General features: G+C 44.7%; 1 protein-coding gene across 2 annotated transcripts in view; it reads right to left on the minus strand.

The window, feature by feature from the left end:
- The window catches only part of Frmpd1 (FERM and PDZ domain containing 1), a 100,008-nt gene that overhangs the window by 35,426 nt on the left and 45,896 nt on the right, over nt 1–18,686 (minus strand). For both annotated transcript variants that reach the window (XM_075967299.1, XM_075967300.1), the window contains exons 3-5: nt 9,783–9,940; nt 8,828–8,930; nt 5,415–5,460 (exon numbers count right to left, since the gene is read on the minus strand). In XM_075967299.1, coding sequence (XP_075823414.1) covers nt 5,415–5,460; nt 8,828–8,930; nt 9,783–9,940 — 307 coding nt within the window. The remainder of the gene's footprint in view (nt 1–5,414; nt 5,461–8,827; nt 8,931–9,782; nt 9,941–18,686) is intronic.

An 18,686-nucleotide genomic window follows, 5' to 3' on the forward strand; every position in this document is an offset into this window, starting at 1 on the left:
ATTGGACAAGCAAGGGATGGAGGGCTCAGCTTAGAAGCTATTTATTTGAAAACCAGCTCACTATTTCACTGACCACAAATCACACCCAAGCCAACAGTGTGATTGGCCTTGCCAAGTGTTAATCCATTTCTGAGCTCCACTAGCAGGCTTGGTGCACATCAGAAGTGACCCTTCATTCCCAGGAGTACTCTTTGGCTGCTGGTGGAATCCTGGACCTTTCTGGATGGCACCATTTGCAAGTATCTTAGTTAGGGTTTCTATTGCTGTGAAGAGACACCATGATCATGGCAATGTTTAATTGGGGTGGCTTATGTTTTCACAGGTTTAGTCCAGTATCATCATGGTGCAACATGGTAGTGTGCAGGCAGACATGGTGCTGGAGAAGGACCAATGGTCCTATATCTTGCAGGCAACAGGAAGTGAACTGAGTGCCACACTGAGAGAAGCTTGAGCAAAGGAGACCTCAAATCCTGCCCCCACAGGAATACACTTCCTCCTCAAAGCCCGCCCCCACAGGGATACGCTTCCTCCAACAAGGCCACAGCTACTCCAACAAAGCCAAACCTCCAAACAGTGCTACTTTCTATGAGATTACCACAGCAAGGATCACTACAAGATTGTAATCCACCAAGAACATCATCCGCAGAGTGAGAACTCACAAAACACACTGATGAGAAGTAACTGTTCAGCTTGAAGACATGAAAGCCATATTGTCAAATCTCAGAAGAGCTATCTCAGATAAGGTAGACTATTTTGATCTAGGATTGTCATTGGGAGTTACAAGAAAATGGGGCCTGTCATTTCTGGAACCATGAAACTAGCTGCTTTGAGAAAGAATGGACCCATTGGAAAAGCCCAACACACGGCAGCTCCTATGTTCTCACATCTGCATGCCAGCATTGCAAACCAGGCACCCAGCATCAGTCATATTACGCTAACCACTTGTGTAAGTAAGTACATTGATACTTTAAAGGAAAAATTCAGATGATATGAACTACCATTTATCCTAGGATTTCTGAACTCACTGGGCTCACTGATAAAATGTGTTTTTGTTGCAGAGTTAATGCTTCAAAGTGTTAAGAGTAGAAAAAACTATCAGCTGGGTGTGGTGGCAGATTCCTTTAATCCCAGCACTTGGGAGACAGGGACAGGTGGATCTCTGTGAGTTCTAGGCTGGCCTGGTCTACAGAGTAAGTTCCAGGAAAGCCAAGGCTACACAGAGAAATCCTGTCTTGAAAGAAAAAGAAAAAGGAAAAAAAAATGCTGGTCAAGGGAATGGACTCTCTGGCCTGGGTAGACTTAAATTTCAGTTGGGCTGGTTCAGTCACTCTGGCTAAGGGACCACCTAGGGAGGGAGGCTCAACTTAAGCCATACTAACAAGGCAGTGTACCTAGCTCTCTAATGAGATACTGTTCTCTTCCTTTCCCTGAATCCCTGCTCCTAGGGCAAGAGCTCACTGAAGGCAAGTGGTATAGATCTGCCCTTAGGAAGAGCACGGTGTCCTTTTCCTTTTCTCAGCATGCTTTCTTTAACCCTTTGGGCTCCCCCACCAATGTTTAGGGTTCTATTTCTCTAAAGCCTCCTGCCTCTGCCATGTAGCTGCTAGCCTGCCATGTGTCTGACTGCCATGCCAGCGTCAATGGTGTGGCTTTCCCCTCTCTCCTCCGTGTTCTTCCTCTAGGCAGCTGCTGAGGCTCAGAGCACGCTTGCCCCGGGACTTTTCTTTTAAACTCTAATAAAAATCATTCATTTTGGGGCTGGAGAGATGGCTGAGTGGGGTTAAGAGCACTGGCTGCTTCTTCCAGAGACCTGAGTTCAATTCCTAGCATCCACACCAGATGGTTCATAATTGCCTGTAACTACAGCTCCCTTGGGCACTGCATTCACGTATACAACCCCCCACAGACACATACCCAAACACATAATTTAAGAAAAATAACAATGATTATTTTTCCCCCCCGAGACAGGGTTTCTCTCTGTATCTCTGGCTGTCCTGGAACTCACTCTGTAGACCAGGCTAGCCTCAAACTAAGAGATCTTCCTGCCTCTGCTTCCCTGAGTGCTGGGATTAAAGGTACGCACCACCACCGCCTGGCTGTTAACTTTTCTAAATGCAAATTTTAAGTCAGAATATATTTTTCCAAAAACTCTGTGTCCTAGCTAGTTTTGGATTTTATTATTCCCAATCTGTTTAAATTACTTGAGGATTCCAAGAATCTACCATGACCACAGCAACGCCAAGCCTCCCTGTTGTCATGTCTGCTCATGTTGAACTGTCTGTAAAATGCTTTGGAACACTTCTGATGGTGGCCTGGAAGGTCAGCCTATGGTCAGGGCATTTCTCAGGGATCCTGCTGGCCAGAAATGAGTGTTTCTGAAGATTCTCCTGAGTGTGGTACTCACATTCTACCTAGAGAGCTTGGTATTGGAACATAGACTTTTTTCCTTCCCTACGTTTCAGTTTTTAAAAAATAAAATACACGCTGTTCTCTGCCTCACAGACCAAGTGTTCTATTTTGTCCAGTTCGTGGAATTGCTGTGGGAAACCCTGGCCTAATTAAGATTAAGATGCTTCCCATTGAGATGATAATCAGCTAAATAAAAGAATGGCTCACCAGTTGCACTGTTACTGACACTGAGTAGCTATTCCCACTTTCAGATTGGGTTCACATTATTTCATAGGCAAACTCTGGCTAGCATAGAAAAGTCTCCATTTAGTGTGCATGGAACATCCACCTTGTCATATTTATAGCAAACATTTTAATCCTAACTGGGTGACTCCCCTGCTCCCCCATCGTTCTCAAAGAAATAAAAAGAAAGCACTTGTTGAGCAGGGAGAGGAGACGAAGTCTTCGTTTATGGACTGTTCAGACCACAGAAATGTTACATTTTCACACAGCTGAAGGGCCATTTCTCCCACAATGCCTTTTCCTATCCCCATATGCAAAGGAAATCCTTCAACAGTCAATGGTCTGACAGCCAAATCAGCCATATTGTTTACAACCTATTTTTATTTATTCAAAATTACATTTATTTATTGTGTGTACACACATGTGTGCATGTGTGTGTGTATGTGTGGTGACAACCACATGCCACAGTGTCTGCATGGAGGTCAGAAAACAACTTGGAGGAACTGGTTTTTTCACTGTTTGGGTCCCAGACATTGAATTCAGGTCATCAGGAATGACAGCTATATATATTCTCAAACACCATATGGTATGTGATAAAGTTGCCTGCATCCTAACTACTTAAAACCGTTAAAGGTAGTTATTCACACCTATAATACCAGCACTCGGAAGGAGGCCGAGGAAGAAGAATCCACTATAAATGTAGATTTTGATTGTTATTAATTTCCTTAATCATTTTAGTTGATTGTTTTGTTTACTGAGGCAGGATCTCATCTAGCCCAGTTTGGCTTCCATCTGGGTATGCAGCTGAGGCGGGTTTTGAACTTCTGACCCATCTGCCTCTGCCTGACCATTTCATGTACCACCACACTTGGCTATCTTATTAGTTTCATTTTTTCCAACTTTTCACCAAATACATAATTGATGTATTTTCTTTTTTTTTTTTGTTTTTGTTTTTTTGATTTTCGAGACAGGGTTTCTCTGTAGCTTTTGGTTCCTGTCCTGGAACTAGCTCTTGTAGACCAGGCTGGCCTTGAAATCACAGAGATCCTCCTGCCTCTGCCTCCCAAGTGCTGGGATTAAAGGCAAGCACCACCACCGCCCGGCTGTATTTTCTTTTTTATAATTGATATATCTCCTTTAAATAATATAAACGGTTATGGCTATGAATTTTACCTGATCACAGCTTCAACACAGTAATTTTGTTGTTGTTTGGAAATGTGGTCTCTTCCATGTAGTCCTGGCTGTCCTAGAACTCGCTATGAAAACCAGGCTGGCCTCGAACCCACAGACCTCCCTTCCTCCCTCTTCTTCAGAGTACTGGGATTAAATGTGTGTGCCACCACACTCATCTTAGTTTTTATTTCAAGGTATATTTAAGAAAAGGAACCTTTATAGCTTTAAATTTTTTCGAGTGTGTACTTTTTAATAGGGTCTCATATATAACCTAAGATAGCCTGGACCTTGCTCTGAAGCCCAGGTTGGTCTCCTGAGAGCTGGGGTTTAAGTGTAAGCCTCCACATCCATACCTACATACTTTTCTTATTGTAATTTTAATGGATGGAGTGTAATTTTTTTTGTTTTTTTTTTCTTTCTTTTTTTTTTTTTACTCTTTTGGTTCTTTGGGGACCTGCCACCTAAATCACAGAGGCTTACTCTTTTTTATGAATGCCCTTAGCTTGGCTTATTTTTAGACAGCTTTTCTTAAATTATCCTGTCTACCTTTTGCCTCTGGGCTTTATCTTTCTCTATTCTATTTACCTTTCCTTACTTCTTACTCTGTTGCTTGCTATGCAGCTGGGTGGCTCGTCCCTGGGGTCCTCTCTCCTTTTCTCATTCCTTAATCTTCTCTTCCCAGATTTCTCCTCATATTTATTCTCTCGATCCACCAGCCCCATCTATCCTTTCTCCTGCCTAGCTATTGGCCAGTCAGTTCTTTACTAAACCAATCAGGTGTTTTAGGCAGGCAAAGTAACACAGCTTCACAGAGTCAAACAAATGCAACATAAAAGAATGCAACACATCTTTGCATCATTAACCGTTCCACAGCATAAACAAATGTAGCACATCTTCAACTAATATTCACACCGTGGGGGGTGTTACTGCATATTCTTGTTAATCTAATATATAGACAATTAGGTTATTAAATACATTATTAAAATTCCCTATGTTGCTCCCTCTTCCTTTTTTGATCTATGTGTAGCCAAATTATTAAAATGTGAATTTTTGTCTATGTGTCCTCCCTGGTTAGTTTCCTCTCACAAGCTTATCCCAGGAGTTTCCCTGGACCTGTACCAAGGGCCCCTTTGGTGGTCCAGGACTGCCATTTTCTGACTATGCCCTACCTTGTGGTGGGCCTCAGCTGGTAAAACTGTCACAGGCGACACTTCATTTGGTGCTTTGAATGACCTCTTAGACAGGCAAGGCAGTTGCTGTCACCCAGTATTTTTACCCAGTGACAACCAGAAGGAGGGACTTGTCCAGAGTCATCCCCCCCAAGCCTGCCTTGGAGCTCCCGGTTTGCTGCCCCTCCATGAGCCTACCCTGCATTACACATGGTCTCTTCCCCGAACGACAGATCCCCAAGGTCCAGACATATCTGTTTCCTCCATAGCACCTGTGGTCAAGCAACTTCAGGTGATGTTGGCTGACTAGCCATCCCCTGCCGGGCAGCTGCCACCCTCTGCCCTCTGCCCTCCTTCATAAGGGATATCCTCAAGGAACATCAGAGTCTTAGGGTCAAGGAGAGTGAAACTAACATATAAGACAAAAAAAGAGAGACTTACCGATGTGCAGCGAACAACAGTCATTGAAAGAGCATCTTCACTTTCCCTGAAAAACAGAAGAGGATAAAAGAAAAACAGTCATTCGTGTGTGTGTGTGGTGTGTATGTATGGCATGCTGTGTGTATGGTGTGTGTGTGGTGTACATGTGTATGTGGTGTGCGCATGGTGTGTGTGTATATGTGGCGTGCTGTGTATGTGTGTGTGTGGTATTCATGGGGTGTGTGTATATGTGGTATGTGTGTGTGGTGTGTGTGTTGTGTTGTGTTTCTGTGTGGTACACTGTGATAAAGCTGCATCTCTAGAAGGAGGACCTGGGAGTGCTCCTTCTGCCTGGATGCCTGCCTCTGCCATGTGGACACTCCACAGCCACCACCTGAAGGCTCCTCCTTTAGTCTCGTATGGTAGGGACTCATACAGTTGATACTGGCTAATTTTATGTCCAAAGATAATTTTATTTCTAAAAGTACAGTGATAACACAGGTAATTTAATCATTTCAAAACACACAGGCTAAGCATTCCTCTGTCGATAACATCTATCAGCTAAAAGCCAACTCTTTTGTGGCGTTTGGGCACACACAGTCACTGCAATGAGCCCAAAGCATATAATCAAGACACTGAATAGACATTTTTATCTCAAGTTATCTTGGAGATTTCAAAAGCGATCAAACACGTACCTGTCACACCTCCACTTTCCTTAACAAAGAAGCAGGAGCTAGGGCAGATCTCCACCCCACTTTGCCACGCCTACCCACAAGAAGAAGCAGTTTGTAAACTTTGATTTGACTTTCCTGCAATACAAACATTTAGGCCAGTGGAGAGGTGGGTACATCATTCCCTTGATGGTTAAGCTCAACCTGAGGATCTCCACTTTCTGGGGGCTGCCTCTGCTCCAGTTCATGTGAGCGCAGCCCTTTTCAGGGGTAAATCACACAAATGCAAGGTCCTGGAGGTCCTTTACTAAGGATATTTTTGGGTTTAAAAGATCTTTGGAGGGGCTGGAGAGATGGCTTAGAGGTTAAGAGAACTGACTGCTGTTCCAGAGGTCCTGAGTTCAATTCCCAGCAACCACATGATGGCTCACACCCATCTATAATGAGATCTGGTGCCCAGAACAATATATACATAATAAATAAATTAAAAAAAATCTTTGGAGAAATTAGAGAGATTTTGTTGCTGTTACTGTCAGATTAGAGTTTTTTTTTTTTGGGTTTTTGTTTTTCTGAGACAGGGTTTCCCAGTAACTATGGAGCCAGTCCTGGAATTCACTCTGTAGACTAGGCTGGCCTTGAACTCACAGAGATCCACTGCCTCTGTCTCCTGAGTGCTGGGATTAATGGTGTGTGCCACCACCTCCCAGCAGTTTTGCTTGTTTACCCTTTTCAATGAAAAGGAGTAGCACTGCTTTTAGACACAGGATGCCAAGCTGTAACAGCAGTCTCTGCTGGGATTCCCACATGCTCAGGAAGCAGGGTGACAACATGCCAGTCAGAAGGTCACCATGGTGGCTCTTCTCGAGTGAATGACACTGGATCTTGCTGACCTGACACCCAGGACCTTCCATAATCTGAGTTTTACCTCCCAGAACACTTTTTTTTTTTAATTTTTGAGACAGGGTTTCTCCATAGCTTTTGGTTCCTGTCCTAGAACTAGCTCTTGTAGACCAGGCTGGCCTCGAACTCACAGAAATCCGCCTGCCTCTGCCTCCCGAGTGCTGGGATTAAAGGCGTGCGCCACCACCGCCAGGCCCCAGAACACTTCTTGAGGCAAAGGTCAGAGTTCAGCACTCCCCTGTTCCCCATCTATTGCCTCAGCTTATTATTTTGCCCAGAACGTCACCCAAGCAAGAAAGGTCCTACCGCAGAGGCTGGCCCAGTGCTTGCCTTGCAGACACAAAGCCCTGGATTTACTCCTCAGCATCCCATAAACTGGACGTGGTAACACACACCTGTCTCCCAACACAGCAGAGGTGGGGACAGGAAGATGCAAAGTTCAAGGCCTGGACTATGAGACTTGCTCTCAAACAGAGATAAATAAAGTTAAAAAGGTATAGCTGAAGCTATTTCTGGACTCTTCTCTGCTTCATCAAATTGTGGCTTCTTCCTAAGCTGGAGGCTCTTGTGTCTGTAGCCTTGCTTCTCATGCCTGCTCACCCTCATCCCAGAAAGGTGTACACACATGGACCAGCACAGGGTTCTAAGTGGCTACAAGCAGATTGCCTCTGCCTTCGAGGGTTTCTTGCCCAGACTAGACGCTCAGTGAGCAGATAGGGGCCAACTGTTACCTAAACACCCAGTTCTAGACAGTGACTTAAAGTTATAAATACATTCGTGGATTCCTTGGAGTTTAAGACTGACAGAAGAGTTAGCGGCACTGAAAAATCTGCTGGAAGCAGTCCTCTTCAGGAAAACAGCCCAATGACTTAGAAAGCAAACTTTGAAGTTCTATATTTACTTAAAATTACCGAATCCTTCCCTGCCTCTTCACAGACTCAGTTAAGGCCCTGGCATTCCTGAAGCAATACTGGGCTTGGTTTCATAGATTCTTCGTGAATCTTAACTTGAACTCTGTCTGTCTGTCTGTCTGTCTGTCTCCATGGTAACTGTGCTTCTTGAGGGTGGACATGGGGTTCTGCATCTTCAGTCCTTCCTCCTCTGGCTGTGTGGGTTTCTGCTCACTGGGATCTGCTCAAGAAAGAGCATCCCGCAAAGCCAAGCCAGCCAGTTCACAAGGCACACACTACCCTCCCCTAACTCTGCTTCTTGTTTCCATTAATATTAAAGTCACAGAACAGCGCTGAGTAGAAAAGGAGAAGCCAGAGCTTGCATGTCCTGAAGCTGTCTCTTAGTCTCCCCCACCTCGCTACCCTCATTTGGCCACCTTTAACCCAGGGGCTGACTCCCAGTGCTACACAGTCTCTCATCTTACTGAACGTCCTATGCACACCTGTCTTGCTCGTGGGAAGGTTCAGGCAGACAGGGAAGCAGTCGTGCAAATCGCAGTAACACAAGAGAGAGAGATGTGGGTGTCACACCAATGAAATCGCATATACGCCATTCAGGCTGCCACAGGAAGACAAGGAGACAGCTACAGGGTTAAAGATGAGCAAACACACCGGCGTCTATTTAGTTCAAGCTTTGGCACATGCTACCGTCAATCCTTAGAGGACAGGACCAATGGAGTGTCCACCAGTACACTCCCCACAGTGCTTAGCATGGAGTCTTGGGCACAGTGATGGTTTGATAAGTAAGCATCCTATACCCATTGAAGATCCGCAGGCAGGTGGAAGCCAGCAGACCATACTACAGCCATGGCCCAAATATTAGTCCTGTTCTTTGAAGGGGACAGGGCCTGTCTAAACGCAGGGTGAGCCACATCCCCTGTGTGGCTCTGGTTGCTGGAAGACAGGTGAATACCTGAGAATATCAACCGCTCGTTCACAGGAAAGGTCTTCGGCTGGCTCATTGTTCAGCTGAAGAATCTGATCCCCGGGGAAAAGCTTGCCATGAGCAGAGCCGCCTGTTGGGTAGAAAATCGGTAACTGCTCAGGCTAGAAAGGCTGAAACCCCACAAGTCACAGTGTACCACAGCCTAGGTCCCTTGAGCACTGGCTCGTATGCAGCGTCATTTTCCTCATTATAAGCCACAGTTCTCCATCAGTTTCAAGAGATAGGGGAGCCTGTCCGCAGGAAGAAAAGGAACAGAACTGTCCAAACCATCACAGCTGGCCAAGGGATTGTTCTCCTCCCCTCCAAGGAACTGAGTGTGTGTACATTCCTATGTAAATAAATGGAAATTAATATATTCTAACCAGCCTCAAATCTAACACCAGCACATAGCTCAAGCATGCAAACAGGCACTGGGTGCTCCAGCCTGCGCCTCTCCTTCCGGCACAGGCTACATTTCACAGAGACTCAAGAGTAAACAAATCAATAGTCTGTCTGTCTGTCTGTCTGTCTGTCTGTCTCTCTCTCTCTCTCTCTCTTTTTCTCCCTCTCTCTCTCCCTCCCTCCCTTCCTTCCTCCCTTCAGAAACTTCACAGCCTGGACCTGCAGGATTCAAATAGGAGGGAGGGCCAGATTAGCCAAATACCTTCCCTGCCCAACATTGGTCTGAAAGCCACAGGAGTCCAGAGCCCTGGGCCAAACAAGGCCAGTGGGAGACTAGGGCTCAGAGCAGCGAGTGATCCCAGGGCCACTTCATTCTGGCACAAAAATCAGGTGAAAAGTCCAAGACAGAATGAGGTCAGAATTTTCCAGTTTCCCAGGTAGCATTTTCTGTCTTTCTTACAGGCCGGGGATGGGGTGTGGAGGGAGAAGCTACTTTCCCTAAGAGGCCTAGATCCTTTCCAGTTTCCCCATCAGCCCCTACCTGCTGTGACAGCCACCACTGTGAGAGGCAGTGTCTCTGAAATGTGAAATCCGTAGTTCTGGAGGAGGGCATCTTTGTCTAGTGTGACAGTGTGCCTCACTGTCGTGAGAGCCTGCGCTGGGCTCCCGGGTGACTCATCAGCTGCAGCAACTTTAGCCCTAGAAGAGAAGGAGTAGGCTGAAAAAACAAAACAAAACAAAACAGAACTCCAGAAGGTGGATACCAACAGCTCCAGGGCTGGCAGAGAAAGCTGAGGCTAAGTAGACACCAGGCCTTTTCTTTCAGGCTCGAACCAGGGCTTTGCCCGTGGTAGGCAAGAGCTCGGCCACCAAGCTAAATCTTCAGCACTTGGTTTTGGGATATAAGGTACGGTTATACAGTTTAGGTTGGCCTCCACCTCGACACCTTTCTCCTTCTGCCTTCCAAGTGTTGGGAGAGATGAGACGCAATACTGGTGACAATACCAAACAGGACTCAGCACCACGCTCTGGGGGTGAGGTCACGAGATGCTGTGGGCACTCAGAAGGTGGAAGAGCAGTTCTCACTTTCCAGGGATGGGGACAGGAATCCTGCCTGGAAGAGGGAGGGTTTGGGTTGCACCTAGAGAAACAGCCCAGGTTCTGGACTACAGAGAGACCAATGACGGCCATTCCAGTAGACAATACTGCTGGAGCAGAGAAGGGAACACACAGGAAGTACAGGAGCGAGAGCCACTCTGTTTAAAGGTTTCATTTTGATTTTATTTAATGTGTCTGTGTGTGCCCATGTGTGTATGTGCACAAGCGTGGGGACTCGTGGAAGCCAGAAGAGAGCATTGGAGTCCCTGGAGCTGGAATTACAGGAGGTTATGAGCTACACAACACGGATACTGGGAACTGAATTCTGGTTCCCTGCAAGAGTAGCCAGTGCTTTAACCTCTGAGCTGTCTAATCTACTTAGATGTTTGATGACAGCTTATCTTATAAAAGGATGTTCCTTAGGTGGTTTACCTACTTAGCTTGAGAATGCACTTTTGTTCTGCTAAGCTTTGTCACTGTGAGGATTTCTGCATGAGATGCCAGCCAGGACTGCCTCAGTACTAATCTCTAAAACCATACCTATTCTCACTACATCTAAAGCAGGTTGTTTTCTATCCCTTAAAACTACAAAGCAAATCCCCAAACTATTTTTCATCTGTCTGCAGCAAATGATTTTTTTTTTGCCCTAACATTCAGCAGTTCATTCTGAGGAAGGGCAAAGAGCAATGAGCAGAGGTGTTTATCATTACTACAAACACGAGGGCTGTGGAGAAGTAACAGCTTCCCCAGGCCTCTGCAGTCAGTGTCTATAATTGATTCTTGTCTGTTTACTAAATCCTGTCAGGAACTCCGCCTGATGCAACAGGACCTTACCCAGTGGACTCTGTCATTTATAATGACTCAAAGTTACGCCAAGAAGCAGGAAGTATTAAACAGTGCCTTCCAGAGCCAGTTTTCCGGACCCCATGCAGTATTTGTCCAGGAGCCCACTGATGGAGGAGCCTAGCAAGACTGGAGAGAGGACCCAAGCACCACTGTTTAGAAGTAGGGCTCTTCCTTCAGGAAGTGAACGTGTTACCGTGAGGAAGAACCAGCACAGAGACCTAACACAAGAAAGACCATAAAACTGGAAATCACGAAAATGTACGTCACGTAAATCCATAGCCAGTCCAGACTTTTAAGACCCAAACTTTAAGCCAAGCACGGTGAGTATACATACAATTCCAGCTTTCAGAAGGCTGGAGAGGGACGAGACACAAGATAACATACAGCCTGAGATATATAAGACCACCCTACTTCAAAACAAAAACAAAAAACACTAGGGGTAGCAGCACATACCTGCAATGGCACCGTCTGAGGAGGCAGGAGGATCAGGAGTTCAAGGCCACAGTGCGGTACATGGGCCACACGAGACTCTGTCTCAGAAAAAAAAACAGCAAAAAATATAAAAATTCTAATTCATGTGTCTGTGCACGGATATCTGTGTGTATGTACACACATCTTCAAGTACCCTTGGAAACAGAAGAAGGAGCTGGATCCCCTGGAGTTAGATTTGCAGGTAGCTGTGAGCCACCCAAAGGTGGGTGCTGAGACCCAAACTCCATTCTACTGCAAGAGCAGCAAGTGCTCTTAACCACTGCAGTTTCTCCAGGCTTTACAGTTATAAAAAGGTTGCAGAACACAACTGTTGTTCTCTGCTGGAAGGCTGAGACAGGAAGAAAGTGGAGCCTAGGAGTTCAAGGCCAGCCCGAGTAACACAGGAAAACACACACACACACACACACACACACACCGCCACACAACTATCCAGACTATAAAAGGTCTTTCTACAAATAAGTAACATACTTTACACTGAAAGTAAAAATTCAATATCTGAGGACTGTGATGACCATGGGGAAAGTATGAGGACCCAAGTTCAGGTTCCAGAAACACATATAAATCCAGGTAGCATAAACCCCTATAAACCCTTCAACCCAAGAGCTGGAGGAGTGGAGATAAGCAGACCCCTGGGACTTGCTAGCCAAAGGAGCAGTGAGACACTATATCAAAAAATAAGAATAATAATGAAAATGATACCAGATGCCAACCTCTGGTTCCAAAATTCACCCATTCAAACACAGTTGCACGAACACACACACATGCACACAAACACACACACAGAGAAGGCTCTCAACATTGGAACTAGAGAGATGGCTCTGCAGTTAAGAGCACTGGCTACTTTTGCAGAGGACCGGAGTTCAGTTCCTAACATCCACATGGCAACTCACAACTGTTGTGACTTCACTTCCAGGGAATGTGATGTCCGCGGGCCTATGCTGACCCTAGTCATACACAAGGTGAACATATATACATCTATGCAGGCAAAACACTTATACACATAAAATAACAATCATCTGGGCTTTAAAAAAAAAAGCAAAGGATAGCTGGGTAGTGGCAGCGGCGCACACCTTTAATCTCAGCACTCAGGAGGCAGAGGCAGGTGAACCTCTGTGAGTTCAAGCGAGGCCAGCCTGGTCTACAAAGTGAGTTCCAGGACAGGCTCCAAAGCTATAGAGAAACCCTGTCTTGAAAAAAACAAAAAAGAAGGGGGGGTGTAATTATACCTATTTAATGTTACAAAAGAAAGTTTAACATTTAATCAACCTTTCTTCATGTTCATTTAGTGTGTGTGTGTGTTCATTCACTGCATACACATGGAGGTCAGAAGCCAACTTTCGATCCTCTTCTTCCATCTTTTCCTAATTCTGAGGATTGAACCCAAGCTGGAAGGCTTGCATGGCAAACACTGTTAAGGCACTGAGCCATGTCTCTGGCCCACCAGCTTTTTCCAAGGTTACAAAGGAAATCATTGGAGTTGGAGGATAAAACAAAAAAGCCACAGAAAGACTCCAACAACTCATTAAAAACAGATTAGTTGAAGGTGTATTTGGTGCCAGGCATTTTTAATGAACTAATGCTAGGCAATTAGAAAACAGCACCAGAGGATTCAACCAACAAAATTAGTGGTGTGTACTCATTAGCTCAGGGTCAGGGAGATTTATTCAAGGGGAATGACGAAACTGTCATTGAAGCCATAAAGGAAGGCAAATCTGGCACAGGTTAAACTAGGTTCCTGGAGTGGAGGTTGGGGATTAAATGTAGGAAAACAAAAGCACTCAGTTAAAACGTAGATTTAAGGTCATATGGATTAGAAATTCTCTCAGATTAAAAAATAAATTTAGAAAAGTATATCCAGGCATGGTGGCACATGCCTGTAATTCCAACACTTGGGAGGTAGAGGAAGACAGATCAAGAGTTCAAGGTCATCCTCAGCTACACAGTGAATTTGAGGTTGGCTTGGGCCACCCGAGACTCTACTCGAACATCAAAAAGAAGAAAACAAAATGTATTAGCTAATGGGAGCAATAATAGCGGTAGTAGTAACAGCAAGAGCATAGCCATCAGTGAAGGAGTGCTGGAATATAGTTCTATATGTAACATTCATTTAGCCCTCATAATAAGCACATGAGGTATTTTTGCTTTTATAAAGAGACTGAACAACTTTTAAGCTATAACTGGAACTCTCTATGGACCAGTGGTTGTTTTGCACACACACATATACATACGCCATATCTCCCAACCACTCACAGAACATAAGTTTTGCTCTGTGTTTTACACACACACACACACACACACACACACACACACACACACACACCATATCTCCCAACCACTCACATTAGTAAGCCTTGCCCTGTGTCCCCCATCCCCAGTCTTCAAGTGCTGGCCCAGATCCACGGACCTACGAACCCTCCCAGCCCTTCAGTCTAGCCTGATCATCCCACCTACGCTAGCTGTACCTTTAGGTTTCAACTCTTCCAACTGACATGTCTTCTCCTCCTTAGACCACAGAGCACCTGAACCTTTGAAAGCTGTTTAACCCAAATATCATTACTCGAAGTAGACACGATTCCATGGACGCAGAGGCCAGCTTGTGTACTTCTCACAGCACCAGGTGAAGATGTTAGCGCACAGAAAACACCGAGGCTTCTCCAGTATGTAAGTGACAGGGCTGCTGGGTGAGGAAAAGAGCAAAATCCTATAGATATGTAGCATGATAGTGCTCATTAGTCAGTCATGACACTCCTCAAGGTGAGGATCCGACGAAGTCAACGAATTAGCAAGAAGTATAAATGTATATGAAATCACTAGTAACTAGCGATATGAAAATGTTGGATAACTCATTGCTGTTCATTTTCCTATACGTTTGCTTGACTTGGGTGTCACTCAGCTCTACGACCACTGTTCTAGCCATGTCCCAGAGCTCAGTCAGTGGTATCCTTGGGGTGACAGTAATTTCTCAGACCTGATTCCCAGAGGTCCTGCTCTCACCCCCAATACCAAAAGATCTCTAAAGAGTGCGTGTCTTCCCATCTCCACGGCGACTGTTCTATTTCAGTCCTGCGTGGACTTCTGCCAACAGGCTCTTAACCAGTCGCCCCACTTTTCAGCCTTTTCTGTCTTGCTCCTGTGTCTCCCCTGTCCGACCTAATTCAGACTTATAAATATGGCTCAAGATAACTCCTGCCCATCACTCCAGCCTCCAAGACCAAGTCATCCATTCTCTGTTATTCTGTTTCCATCTGAACTGGTCTCTTTTGAGTTCTACACACACACACACACACACACACACACACACACACACACACACTACTCTTGTTCTCAATATATCCCACTATATCCTACCATGTGCTCTATTTCTCCAACTCCTATTCAGTCTTATGATTTGGATAGTAATATCTCCAGCTGCTGGATGTGCCCAAAGAACCAGAAGTCTTCCTCTCCCTCCCCTTATTTTTAATAGTGTGTGTGTTTGCAGGTTCTCTCTTGTTTCTGTCACCAGCTACATGCTTCAGGACAGCTGGCCCCAAGCTTCCAATCACTTCTCCTGCCTCCCATTTCCCCATAGAAGTTCTGGGCTGACTGGCTTGTGCCACTGCATTTGGCTTCCTTAGAGTACCCAGGGATCGAGCTCAGGTTGTCAGGCTTGTGCGGCAGGCACTTTTACCCATGGTGCTATCTCCCTGATATCTCTGTTTTTCTGAGCATGTCTTATGACATTTGAACCCAGGTTGGCTTCAGACTTCCTATGTAACTGAAGATGGGCTTGAACTCATGGTCGTCCTGCCTCTACCTCCTAAGTGCTGGGATTACAGGCCTGAATCACACCCAGACACTATCCTTATTTCAAACAGCCCTCATATGTAAGATGGTCAAGCTGTAGTCCTCTCTAGGCTGTAGTGTGCACTGCAAGAGCTGAACCTCTCTTAATCCACGGGAGGAACTCAGAGCCAGTGGGAGTGTCAGTAACTGGAGAATAAAAGAAAGAACAAACACTCTTACCATAGGGTTTCAACAGAATCCACTTTCCAAATGAGTGGGCTTCAGCTATCTGACCCTTTCCCTGCAGAGGGCGCACGCTCTAACAATGGTAGACAAACAAGGCCCGCTGTGTTCATTAATCCCTGGATGGCGTCAGCGACTTTGGCTCAAAGTCTGGAGTTGACATTTTCCCCAAAGGCCACGTCTAGCTTTTGCTTGCAAAGGGATTATCTAAGTACACGACCAAACTGGCCTCTCTCGCAGGGAACATTTAATATTTGACAGTGGCTGAAAGAAATGGCTTCTATAACAAAATGTCCTCTTCCGAGACATCTTTTAAATAGCAAACTAAGTGGGGATCAGAAAATATCTTTCTACCACTGTGGCAATGCCTGGTACGCGCCAGTCATAAATCTGAGGCCACTTCTGTGAGCTTACACCCAAAGAGCAGAAGATGCGTTATACTAATGAAATTCCCATCCGATAACTGGATTTACCTCTAAGGTAGGAGCAGAGAAAACACATTCAATTTATCATGAACAGTTTGTAGAGGCGAATGCTAAATCTTATAGGTCATAAGTTCATGCTGAGCCGATCAATAACACTGAAAAGAGAAAATGTCAGGTGGAAATAGATCACACTTCAGATATTCTGCAGCCTTCTCTGAAACCGGATTTTACCTCTATGCGGACTCTGACGTTCCTGCAGCTTTCAGAGAAGCAGCTTAAATCTATGTTTAAACACCTTAGTATGTGTAGCTGGAGTGGCTTTAAAAGCTGAATCTGGTCTAAACCAGATTTTGTAATTTGAAATGTATTCAGAAAAAGCTGAAAGAGAGGCAAATCTGTATCAGGAAGGGAGTTAGCATGTTGTCACAGTCGGAGGGATATTCCCATGCTATGACAATATCTAGGGGTCAGTCAATGTGGATATTGTATGTATAGCACCCCCACAATTGAGGGGAGAACTTCCATCATTACTATTTATTATTTTTGTGGTATCAGGGATAGAACCCAGGGCCTTACACACACTGGGGAAGTGATGTATTACTATATTACTCTATTGTATCTCCCCAGGCCTGTTATTACTTTAAACACATGATTCAGAGGTAGACATGGTGGTACAAGCTTGCAGTCCCAACACTTGGGATGCTGGGGCAGAAGATCCCAAGTTTCCAGCCAACCTGAACAACACAATGTTCACAAAATTCAAGCAGAGAGTTTGGCAAACAGTGTAGATAAAAATGCAATTTGTGGGGCCGGGCGGTGATGGCGCACGCCTTTAATCCCAGCACTCGGGAGGCAGAGGCAGGCGGATCTCTGTGAGTTTGAGACCAGCCTGGTCTACAAGAGCTAGTTCCAGGACAGGCTCCAAAACCACAGAGAAACCCTGTCTCGAAAAACAAAACAAAAAAACAAACAAACAAACAAAAAAAGCAATTTGTAGATTTAAGTCAGGAGCCTTCCACACTGTTTCAAATGTTTCAACTTTTGCTCACAGGTCATGAAGCAATAGAAAATCCTGGAAGACAACTTATCATTTGGAATATTAGAAAGGACAAACAAAACTGCCTCTATTTTTATGGTAAGTAGACTACTTATCAAGGGGGTAAACAAGTAAATCTGGAAAGTGGATAGAACCAATAGGAAGGGCTTGTGACTACTGAGATGTCATGTGTGTTCATGTATGTGTACATATATGCAATGCATTCGGTTCTAGAGTCAAGCTAGGCTGAAAGAAACTTTTTTTTGAGCTTAAAGATAAAACTAATTTTGCTGTGTAGAGCTCTCATCTCCAAAGATTAGAAAATTCAATTTCATGCTTGTTTTAATAACCAAGTGAGATTACTCTGTACAGTAGAAATGGCAATTGAGCATAGAAGCTCTGAAAACGAAGCTTAGGAAAAGCCTGGTTTAGCAGAAAATGAGATGCATGATATAATTAATATACGTAATTTTAACACAGTTATATAACGCAGTAAGAGCAGCGTCCCAGAAACGGATCCCATCTCCCATGTCAGGATGCAGCAACAGGTCTGCAGGGACGTCGGGACAGACACAGCGACGGTGCTTCAACTGCTTACTATATGTTTATTTCCTAGATTATATTAAAATAAATTCCACATTGAAGAACTAAGTATAAAATAATGGACTATCTTAAACTATACTGAATTAAAAATTAAGCTTTCATTAGGTGAAGATTTTGAAAAGAATTTCTTTGTACATGTGTGTGAGTGTGGAGGCCAGAGGTTGAATCTAATCCACCTGACTTTCTCCCTTTTGAAGTAATACACTTTTGCATATATGACACATACTGTACAAGTTTATGGGGTACCAATACCCCCTATATACATCATGTGATGTTCAAATCTAGGTAATGTGTCTTTCTTTTCCAAGAGAATATTCAAAATCCCTTTGTTTCCTTTTTTGAGACAGTCTTTTTAAAATTTCTTTCTTTGAAATGGTATCTCTCACTGATTGGGTGAACTGGCTGCCAATGAGTTCTAGGGACCCACCATTGCTGGAGTTACGGACACATCCTGCTGCACCCAGCTTCCACATGGGTGCTGGGGACCTGCACTGTGGTCTCTGCGCTTGCGCGGCAGGCACTTTATCGATTAAGCCATCCTGCTGGCCCCAGGTCAAGATTATTTTAAATTCAGAAGCAATAAAGAAACTCCAAGGAAAAGAAGTACAACTGAGTATATAAAATAATAACTTTTTATTGGAAAAAGCAAAGACAATACTTCTATAGTCCTACAAAGACAGAAGAATAAACTGGGCCAGGCATGGTGGCGCACGCCTTACTGCCAGCACAGGAGGCAGAAACAGGCGGATCTCCGTGAATTCAAAGCCAGTTTGCTCTACATACTGAGCTCTAGACCAGCTAAAGCTGCACAGTGAGAGCCTGTCTTAAAATAAACAAACAAATAAATTCAAACTTGTCTTAGTAGGTTTCTATTGCCATGATAAACTACCATGACCAAAAGCAACCTGGGGAGGAACGGGTTTATATTTCAGCTCAC

Source organism: Microtus pennsylvanicus, chromosome 3, assembly GCF_037038515.1.
Source record: "Microtus pennsylvanicus isolate mMicPen1 chromosome 3, mMicPen1.hap1, whole genome shotgun sequence".
In the NCBI taxonomy this organism is placed as follows: Eukaryota; Metazoa; Chordata; class Mammalia; order Rodentia; family Cricetidae; genus Microtus; species Microtus pennsylvanicus.